Source organism: Anguilla anguilla, chromosome 12 (genome assembly GCF_013347855.1).
Source record: "Anguilla anguilla isolate fAngAng1 chromosome 12, fAngAng1.pri, whole genome shotgun sequence".
NCBI lineage: Eukaryota > Metazoa > Chordata > Actinopteri > Anguilliformes > Anguillidae > Anguilla > Anguilla anguilla.
Genome location: NC_049212.1, coordinates 32,652,272 through 32,663,286, shown reverse-complemented (window position 1 = coordinate 32,663,286; position 11,015 = coordinate 32,652,272). Strand labels below are relative to the sequence as shown.

Below are 11,015 nucleotides of genomic sequence, written 5' to 3'. Positions count from 1 at the left end.
TACCGTTACTTACCAGTATCAATCATTTGCACCTTTACAATAATATAATCGCATGCAGTTCACTCAGAATATCAATATATTTATCCAAATTATTGAACCTAAAACTGCTGAGCGAGGCTTAATGAGCTAGATAGAACCACCAAAATTTGCACAGAAGTAGCTTAGCATGAGTAACAATGCAACAAGAATTATTTTAAGAAAAGTGCATTTTATTATCATTTAACATTGTTTTCCCTCACCCATTAGAGGTCATTGTTTAGGAGCATTATGCCTTGTTCAGCAGCACATTAAGCAAGAAAAACATTAAGCCTCATTAAGCAGTTCATGTTAATCATTTTATGTACTTTGTAAAATTATTTAAACATGGCATTTTGCATTTTATATAATTTATGTTGCACTTTAACCGTAATGCCTGTCACTACATCACCTGTTGACAAGTACGTTGTTGTAGAACAGTCACAACACTGTACGTACAATAAATTTTATGGTAAAAATGCTGACAATAATAATAATTTTATAGTGAGAAGTGAAGGGTGGAAGAAACACAAGGACAGTAAGATAAAACAATGCAAGGATTTAATTTTACTGCAATTCCACAATTTTCTACATTCATCTTCAATATACATAAAGATGTGCACTAATTCCCAGTGTTACAACCTTTTCTCTCAATTCATAATATTTGCCCCATAAGTTTTCGCCCCAGGAAGTGATGTCGTTTAACGACTACAAGAAAAGAAGTACAAAACGAAAACCAAAAATGACAAGCCAGGAGAAACAAGTGACAGAATTTTCATCACACTTTTATCAGACAGTGATTTTGAAAGATTTCTTTTTACTTATATAAAAGTAAAAATATTTCACACAGAGAAGCAGCAAACCCAGGAAGATATGTTGGCAAAAGAAAAGAAAAAAACAGTTGGCACAAGCTTGGGCAGTCAGCTAAGCAATCTCTGCTTTAACCAGGATGAACTGTGAAACAGCCAAGTTTCAGAACAGCAACGCCAGCCACACATGACAACAAGCTAGTAGCACACTCATGGTTCTGACTTCTGAGCTACTGAGATTCCCCATCTCAGAATTCCATCTGACCTTTGACCCCTGTTTTCCTGTCGCTTGGCCCCGAAAGGTGGCAACTTTTTTTTTTTAAACATCACGTGAACATCATCTTGAGCTGCCGTGCAAATCACCACACCTTCTCTTTCACCACACCGTCCTCTGCATCAGGAGCCGAGGACGTCGTATCCCAACTGACCCGTGGAGAGAAAGCCCCTTGGTTCTTAGTCAACCTCCACATCCACTTCGTACTTAGGAAGGGAGTAGAGGTAAGCCGTGTTGTCCTCCTCGCAGATGATGGCCACAGTCTCCCCAGCTTCTGACACTGCTGCACTAGTCTGTACGTATGCCTGCGTAGAGTCAAAGAAAGAACAGAGCATAAATGACATGTTTGAAGCATTTATGACCATTTATTCCTGGATTATTATCCCAATTTATGCTTTATTTAACACTATACCCTGTTGTGTTAAGAGTTTTTGTATAACTGACTGACTAGCTTGGCATAAGACCATCAGCTAAATGCCAAAGTTAATTATATTAGTGTTACACATCAGGCTCACAACCTTTCAGTACTATGAGCCTGACCAGCCTGACCCTCTGATGCTCTGATGATGAACTAGATCATGCCAAATGCCAGGGATGAGTTTTTGCTAATAAATGGTTAGTTAGATCTCCTGACAGATCAGCTTGTGTAGGTTGGGCTCCAATTGGAGGAGGTGACTCGAACCAGAACCACTGACCAATGACAGAATGCTGGCTAAAACCTGCAAGAACCAATCAGATTGCAGAGAAACAACGTCACAAACTGTGGCTTCCCTTTGCAGATGCTCAGGAGATAGACCGTCCGAGATCACCGGGACTATAAATCTACACAGGCCCAATAAATCACTTGATTAGACATTTTTGGTGAAGTCATGAGCTACAGCTGCTGTAGGTCCAAGTGTCGCTCAGAAAGCAGGTGCTCATTTTTGACCTTCTCCAGTAGCTGCAGTCGCTCCTCGTTGACCAAGTTGCTGTGCCTAAGTTGGCTGACAGTGCTCTCCAGGCCCAGCAGCTTGTCCAGATGTCTGCGGTGCCTCTGCTGCAGAACCTTCACCTTCTTCTGCAGCTCGATCACGATGGCCTCCAGCTGCTCCTTGCTAAGAGTGTTCTTGTGATAGCTGAGGAGGGAGGAAGAGATCGTGTCTCACGCTCCAGACAAGTTGGGACAGGGAGGATAGTTAAAGCAGGGACGTGATCGTACATGAAGGCGATAACATTTTATGACACAAAGGTGCACTATTGTATGTACGTTTTTTTGCACCTAGTTTGAACCGAATCGAGTTCATTCATAATGTGATCTAATGTATTGTATCGTTTGTAATATTTTAATTTTGTTAGGCCCTTTATTATAGCTGGTCTGATTTCACATTGTGAAAATTCAACTCCGCCTCAGCCTGTCTACAAAAAACATGTCCATGCTCGCTATGGACTACTAAACACATACTCCCTGTACACATACTATGAAAGGGGTAAAAGAGTTTTGATTCAGAAACAAAAAAAACTTCTAAAGAAAAGTAAAGCCAGTGTGAAAACGAGAGGCGGCTGAAGCAGAACCTCACCGGTGCTCTTCCAGCAGTTTCCCCTGCTGTTCCGTGCGGTCTTCCTCCACAGCCCCCGTCTCTCCGTCCCTCTCCACGCTCTCCAGCCTCTCCAGGGTGAGCACCAGCGAGCCAGGGGAGGGGGGCAGGTGCTTGGACACGATGGGGAGGGTGGAGACGATGGGTGTGGAGCTGAGCGCAGACGACAGCACCGTGTCTGGTGCGGGGCAGATCTGGCCGGCCAAGCCCGCGGGCAGAACGTTGGGTATGGTCTCGAAGTAGGCGATTATCTGGACGTCCCGGTCATCCGGGGCAGCAGGGGGCTCCACCATCTCCAGGGCCACGTTCTCAACAGTCAGGGACGGCAGGGCGGGGACCGCGCGGAGGGCGCCCTCGCTGGCGGCTGCGTCCCGGCTCTCCATCGCGACGGCGGCACTCATCATCCCCTTTGCCTCCTTCAGCTGCCCTTCCTCTTCCTCGCCCACCGCCGCGCCCTCCGATTTGACCATGACCTCAATGTGCTGCTCTCCCTCGCCAGGCTGGCCCAGGTCCTCCACTGTCTGGAACAGTGTCATCGGGAGCTCGTCCACCGACACAACATGGCCGCCCACCCCCGGCGCGTGCCCAGCGCTGCCAGGGTCCAGGAGCACAGGCGGCGCAGGCTGAGAGGGATCCACAGCGATGGCGTACAGCTGCACAGGGTTGGGTTCACTATCCCGGGACGTCGGATCAATGGGGGGCATCCCCACCACAAGCTTCCTGCTGAAGCTTCGCTGCCGTTTAGGATTTCGCTCCAATCTGTCCCCTCCTTTCCTTTTCTGTCAGGAACAACAGAGGCAGACAAGTTTAAAAAAAAACAATCTTATGTGACTTTTTTCACAGAGGAAATTAGTATTTTGTAAGCCAGAGAAACAACCTCAAAAAGTAACAAGGAAAATAATGGTGTTATTCATGTAAAATTCCACAGAACCACAACAGCGTTCTGTGGAAATAAAAAAACAATTAAGTTCACACTGCAACTGTGGAAGTGCAGACTGACTCATGTTTTTGTGACACAATGTGAAAAGATCATGCTCACAGGAAGTTTCCACAATTAATTTTGGGTACTGGTCTGGGTTGGGTGGTCAGTGAAATTTCAATTCAGTCACTACAGGAAACAAACTTTAATTCACGAAACATAATTTATATGAAAGCTGGGCATAACTTTCCAAGATGATCTTTTTTTTCAATTAAAGAACTGAACTTATTCACAGTAAACTTGGTGTATTGGCTGTAGTGAAATGACTCAAGACTCAGGTACTTCTTCTCTGACTGAGAAGAGCACGTTTCTCCACGGCAGGGCGAAGCTACTACCTCCGCAGTCTCGGAGAGCTGGAAGATGGTGGGGACAGCGTCGTTGGCAAGGTAACGGATTCCCCAGCGCATGGTGAAGCAGGTGGGCGTAAAGTGCTCATGACAGAGGTGCTGGTGCCGTGAAGGGGTCCAATCCTCACGCCCCATGTTAATCAGCCACTGCTTCAGCCTAACTGGGTCATTCAGTGGAAACCTAGGAACATTCACACAGTATGAACATCACACTGAATTCAGCCAGTAAATAGCCTACATGTCAATCTCTGTAATCGCAAACTGTCTTAAAAGCACATCAACTTCAAAGAAATTCAAAACCATCGCTGACAAAGCAAATTTAACCGAAAACTTTCTTTTTAAAATGTGAACAGAAACCTGAAGTGCATTTATCTTTCCTGCATGTAAGAAAAGGGACTGGAACCAAAGACTTTCCATATGCAAAGTTTCAGAACAGTCTGTTATTGCAAAGTGCAAAATGAGCATTATCAAACCAGTATTTCAACAAAGCAGTCATGAATTAATGTCATCTCACTTCATATTAATACTGAAAAGTAAGGCACAGAGAGGTCTTTGCGGGTCTTGAAAGGTGGTGTTCTGTAATCAGTAGAAATTAAGAACAACACTATAACATTTGACTTTCTGATACCATTGATACTACAGTTACTAAGTAGGCTATTCCTTTCTGTCTGACGTAGAGAGTTCTTAGCCTGAAGACATGAAAAAAGCAGTCTTATTTTTTTTCACAATTTGCTTAGGACATCACTCTTTAAACACAGCTCTCTAATACTTAAAATGTAGCCTAAACCATGCATGGACATTGAGGATTTTGAGTGCAAGAGAACTTGATGGCATTAAGTCAAATACTTCTTCAATACACACTTTTTTTAAAAATTACACACAAAATGCATTGCCATTATTATAATATTCAAACAGCCAGTCTTACAATACATTTTGATGAATAACAATAGGTTTAACAATCATCATTTGTACTACAACGGAAGACCAAGTAACTTAAGAATATTGGGAAGAACTGATATGGAACAGTGGAATGGTCCTTAAATTGTTCCTGTGAAATTAATTGGTGAAGAAATAGTTATTAATTGGCATAATTTTGATACCAGTAATTACAGACTGAATGAAATGTGTTTTGACAGACGAATAACGAGCATATGGTTTGTACATGTATAGCTACTTGATATGTATGTGCCCTGGAAACGTTTTCGAGATTAAAAGCATTTTACATAAAGTTGAAAAATGTAAATAATGCATTACTAAGAGAAAGCAATTCTCTCCACAACAAACCCCTCTCATGCCCAAACCATGAAGATGTATCTCAATTACCAAACACCCGCCGAGTGGTTTGGGCAAACAGTTTACAGCAACACATCACAGTATTGCGTCGTACTCAAATGACCCCAATCCTTTGTTTGTTCGAGCTGTCAGCTCGCCGTTTGGCTATATTTATGAGCACCCTATTTTATCAGAAAGAGGCATTAATGACAGTTAGCAGCTGAAATACACTCCGTCACACCAAACCAATATTGGCGAGCATAGCAACGGTTAGAAGTAGTTTGCAATTAAAATGATAATGTAAAACTACCTAGCATGTAACTTCGCAAGTAGACCTGCCTGTCTCCAATTCCACAGAAAGCAAAATAAAGACGGCCATATGATTTCTTTCAAAGCGTCAAATCCAGAGAGTTACTAATTTCTAGCAAATATAGGCTACAAGAGATTCAACGTAGCCCATAAGCAGAAAGTTGGCTCGTACATGCGTGTAAATGGACACACCGTTACGCCTGTCACCCCTGTTAAGTGGTGTAAGTGTAAGCTGCAACGTAACAAATTTAGCTAAGTTTTACCAACTCTAAATCTGTGTGGTTAGCGGGCTGCCAAGCTAGAACAGTTTAAGCAGTTATTGTTCTGTATATATATGGTACTTGTTGTAAGTAGCGAGCTGTCACCTTCACCATTGATATCGCAGTACAAGAACAGCAAACAAGTCCATGCAGAAAAATCATAAAACGCATATAGTCTAACTTAACAAGCTGACTGTCTAATTAGCTAGGTAACGTTAACCAGCCAAAATACAACATGAAGCCCATGCATAACACATAATGCATATCTGCTAATGTTAGCTTTAGTAGCTGCTAGATACAACAACATTTTCTAGACGCTCAAAGCTGTCTTGCCAATGTAAGGCAGTTAAACAGTGAGATTCAAAAGCTTACTTGTAAAAACTCTTCCTGTCAGAATTTTTAGCGTCATTTTTGCAGTTCGGAGCTGAGCAATACTTGGGCATCTTGTGTAGCTGCTGCCAGAATCGGAGAAATGCACCGTAATGCTGCGTAAACTGTTTTGATTCCGACTAGTACTATCCTTCTGTCACACGTAAGGTTTTCTAACAGGTTTCACTGTACGAGGGTCAAAGGTAAAAAGAAGCCAGCTGACTGCCATGTTTATGACGGGCAACTTTCATGTGCCTGTGAAATATACAGCGCCATCTAGGGGCAGCGGTACTGTATCTCCTGCTCTGGAAGCCAGCTTTTACTGTACGCATGATGGCGAAAACGCCCTCGCACCATAACTGTATAAAAATATACGCAAGTATTAACCCCGTGTTTAGACCACATGGCCGGGCAAGCCAATGCAAATGTAACGGCTTGGCCCATACAAAGGTTGACTTGATGTGAATAAATATAAGCTTAAATATAATGCTGTAAGCAGGGGTGTAGCACAAAATTCTGGGCCCTATACATAAGCAGTCTCTGCGGGCCCCCTTCCTCTCTTGATCCATGTCTCTCACGAATCATTCCAGGCTTTTCGAGGGCCGTCCCCCCATTCGGGCCCTGGGTAGTCGGTCCCACTTTTCCCCCCACTACGATGCCCCTGGCTGTAAGCCTGCAAACATGGTAAAATTGTTTTGATCACAAGCATTCATTTTATGGGACTGATACTGTTTTTTGACTGGTTCGTTCCATGCAGTGCGTCAAGGCTGAAAGCCCATTTGGAAAATAATTATAATTATAAAAATGTCATGCCATACATTCAGGACTTTTGAATGAGTGTTTCTTATTCCTGGTCCCAATAATCTATGTGTGGTCGCAATAAATATAAAGTGGGTCTTGAGCAGTATCGTCAGTATGTCTGATGACCAGCAAGAACACAAACAGGCCATTTTAGGGCAATCATCTGGATAATCTTCAAATAATCATTTTGGTAATGTGCGAGGTATGCATCCAGTGATTTTTAGACAACTTTGGGAAGGCTAGCAGATGTGCAGGTGTGGTGGCCAACAGGTCAAAAAACTGTCTTCATACTATAATTCGTGCAGTGTTTAATTTGACTGATATTTATTGAGCATATACGGCAACATTTCTTTCACATTATCTCACGATTCCCCTCAATGCTTTTCACAACCCACAGTTTCAGGACTGTGGGTCTGTCGCTGTTCCTGGAGAGTTGTATCTACCTCTGGATTTTATGCTAATCATTTATACGATCTGCTATTTTTAGCCATATTTATAGATAAACTCAAGGAAGCACTATGCTGTTTTGCTGTGGTCAAATCTATTGTCCGTTACCAAGCTCTGAGAACAGACTAGTACAGCAGTGCTCCAGCAGCCTAACTCATTGTGCTGTACCTTCCCGCATCTGCGTTCATTTTGTGAGGTAAACATTACCTTTTGGTGAGTAGAACTGCACCTTGGTCTGACGTTGAGAGCTGTTAGTTTAAGCATAGTGTGGTATTATTGTTTAGGATTTGAGTAAAGAGGGACAAATACACAAACATCTAAAATGTGAATTAGTCGTGGTTTTCTTGCAATAACTGAGGATATACGTATGTTGCTTTACTACGTGACTAAAAGTGTGCACAAATTAAATTTCCAACAGCGTGAGGAGGGTCTTGACCTCTTCTTGAGCATATTGAGGAGTGTTGGGTTGCTTGTTTTATAAACTACCAGACGGGGGTGCCAGCGAGCTGTATAACATGGGTGTTTTTTTCGGACTGTCAGGAGGAAAGCTATTGCAAATATACTGCTTTCAAAACCATAGCTCTTACTCCATTCTGAAATAAGCACCTGAAGTATTGTATCTAATAACCAATGAAAGGTGACCTACACTACAGTATATAACCAAAAATATGTGGACACCCCTTGGTCTGGGGCTGTTTCATAGTTTAGGCTTTGCCCATTAGTTCCAGTGAAGGCAAATCTTAATGTAATGACATTCTACATGATTCTGTGCTTCCAGCTTTATGGCAACAGTATCAACATGACAATGCCCCCGGGCACACAGCAAGGTCCATATAGAAACGGCTTTGTTGAGATTGGTGTGGAAGAACTTGACTAGCCTTCACAGAGCCCTGACCTCAACCCCAACCAACACCATTGGGATCAGTTGGAAAGCCAACTGCGAGTCAGACCTAATCACCCAATCAGTGCCCGACCTCAGTAATTTTCTTTGGCTGAATGGAAGCAAATCCCTGTAGCAATGATCCTACATCTAATATAAAACCTTCCCAGAAGAGTGGAGGTTGTTATAGCAGCAAAAGGTGGACCGACTCCATATTAATGCCCATCATTTTGAATTAGATGTTGGAAGCCAAATGTCCACATTTCTTTGGCCACGTACTGTATTTCATACAAACCTGCAAGTGTATAATCCAGAGCCAATATTCCCTGGTCCTCCGGTACATCTTTGTTAAATCCTAGATCGGTGCTAAAACTAAGTCCTAGGGTGTCACTGTATATACTGGCTTTTGTTCCAACCACAATTGCAATCCCAGAATTTAAATAAACTGTTAAACTGTTAAAGGTTTTGTTGTCTACAGTTAGCCATTTTTCATTTAATCTTCCTGGAAAGCTTGCAGGAATCCACCTAATTCAGGTTTCAGTTTACATTAACATTAAAACCGGGCTTTTCTTATTAGAGGCCTTGCAAGTGATACAAAAATGAACAAACAACAAATGTAAAAACATAGTATCAGCTGTGAGAATCTGACAGAAAATAACTGAATATTAGAAGGTTATGACATATGGCATGATGTGACACCTTCTCCTTAGCCAATCCTACGTTTACAGCATATTCTGAATAGGAAGTCATTTCAACTGTCCGATGTGCTTCTGGAACATTACATTACAATACATTACATTTATTTGGCAGACGCTTTTATCCAAAGTGAATGGATACTTTGGAACATTGGATAGGAACATTGATACTGTTACAGCAATCCTAACCACAAAATGAGCATCTATGATAACTTACCACATCCTGCCCCCACCTCCCCCCCCATATACATACCGCCTTGCCCCCCACTGAAGGAATCTCTATGACAACACCTGCCTGCTGGGCAGGGAGATATCAGTGTCATAACTGAACTGGCAACCCAGTGACCTGACAAACTTACTGTATGTGTGACTCACTTTTAACATAATTATGGTTCATTGCTAAAACACAGCATCATTTTTAGTGTCCTTTTTCATTAAAGATGGCTTATGTTAAAGGTTAATTATTTTTGCAGTGTCTTAAATTCAGCCACAGGCATTGCTTAATCATGGGGATTACACAAAAAAAATATTTGCGGAATATCATCTGCACATGTCTGTACAATTAATGGTACTGGTTCAATCAACATTACTTCCTACTTGCTGACTTTATGAACACACTCAGGTAAATGTAAGACTTTGAGGGGAAACAAGCATTTTAAGACCTGATCATGCAGTGTATAGAGCATTACTGTGGAAAAACAAAAAAATAATAAAATAAGATCCATATCAGGTGATCCAAGAACAGGGGTTTAATGATTAAAACATGCTTTTTCATTCATGATTCAGCCTTCAAAGAGAATGTTTTTGGAAGTGCATATCTGGTTTAATCTCAGCAAGCTGTTGTGAGACTTCAATGCTTTTTGGTGAGTGTGGCGATGTTGGAAAGATTGATGGATAAATTTGCTTGTGCAGTGGCTCTTTCTCACAGTCATTAATCATCTCCAGCAACATGTCAGTACAGATCAATAGAGGAACCCAGATGCTTGTATCTGGTATATATGTGAAATCCACACATACGGCTGGCTAATATTTGGTTGGTTGGCTGAACACCAGTCTGTTAGATATTCAGTATAAGTTCCTGGAAACTGCCATAAATCTTAATTTAACACACAAATTTGTCTTCAGCTTTCTCATTTCCTGGCATTTCTTGTCATTGGATTTGGATTTTAAAAAAGGTTGGCAGATGATGGTGGGATGGACAGATAGTCAGTAAACGAAGGGAAGAGAGAGTTAGAGTGAGAGCCACTGAAGAAATGAATGGGTGCAGTCTGGAGTGTCCCGGGACGTCCCACTGAGGAGAGTGTGGGGGGGGGAGAGAGGGGATTACTCACTATCCCCAAAATTTAGTGTGACTGTACTTACTTCCTAAGGAGGAATAATTGGGCTTCCTGAGAGGAAAAAACAAGGGTTCCTTAGAGAGGAGAGAGAATGAGTGAGAGAGACTAGCATCTGGATGTTTGGAGAGCAGAGAAACTCAAAATAGGATGAGGGAAAGAGCTTTCTGCACAGAGATTTCTGTCCTCTTGGTTGTCGGGTGCAGTTAGTGTAGTTGGGATTTGGGGGTTGTGAGAAAGTTTAAGCACGCAGAAAGTATGACTTCAAAACCGTGGACTAGCAAATGATGTGGTTAAAAGACTAAAGCAGCACTAGTCGGGACAGCTCTCCCAATTCAGGAAAGGTGAGAGAGTGAAAGACAGAAATGAAATGAGCATCAGAGCTATTCCCTCATGGTCTGAATGCCAGCCTTTCAGGCGCATTATCAACGAACCCAATCTGAATGGAACAGAGGAACTGAGCTAAGGTGACCCCTCCTCACTTCACCCTAACCCCCCCGCCCTACATGCCCCACCCTTACGATGTTCCACACGGGACCCCCCCCCCCCCCCCCCCCCGGCCAACCCAACCACCTCCCCATACTGGAGTACTGACTGATAAGAGAAGCCCCTAATGGCTGAGGTAGCTGAGGTAGCTGAGGTGCTTTACA

The 11,015-nt window shown here is 42.6% G+C and overlaps 1 protein-coding gene across 1 annotated transcript; it reads right to left on the bottom strand.

The window, feature by feature from the left end:
• Positions 1–554: 554 nt before the first annotated feature.
• Positions 555–6,402, bottom strand: LOC118210436 (THAP domain-containing protein 5-like). The gene is made up of 5 exons (XM_035386626.1): positions 6,212–6,402; positions 3,987–4,179; positions 2,655–3,451; positions 2,027–2,213; positions 555–1,403 (listed from the first exon to the last, which is right to left on the bottom strand). The coding sequence occupies exons 1-5, from the start codon at positions 6,280–6,282 to the stop codon at positions 1,278–1,280; spliced, it is 1,374 nt and encodes a 457-aa protein (XP_035242517.1). The 5' UTR covers positions 6,283–6,402; the 3' UTR covers positions 555–1,277.
• Positions 6,403–11,015: the final 4,613 nt, after the last annotated feature.

What these genes read in the sequence shown, in the direction of transcription:
- LOC118210436 (XM_035386626.1), bottom strand. Translation starts at nt 6,282, where the DNA reads ATGCCCAAGTATTGCTCAGCTCCGAACTGCAAAAATGACGCTAAAAAT. An exon ending in AGCTCTCCGAGACTGCGGAG is followed by an intron (nt 3,452 to 3,986) that starts GTAGTAGCTTCG and finishes TGTTCCTGACAG; the next exon opens with AAAAGGAAAGGAGGGGACAG. An exon ending in AAACTGCTGGAAGAGCACCG is followed by an intron (nt 2,214 to 2,654) that starts GTGAGGTTCTGC and finishes CTCCCTCCTCAG; the next exon opens with CTATCACAAGAACACTCTTA.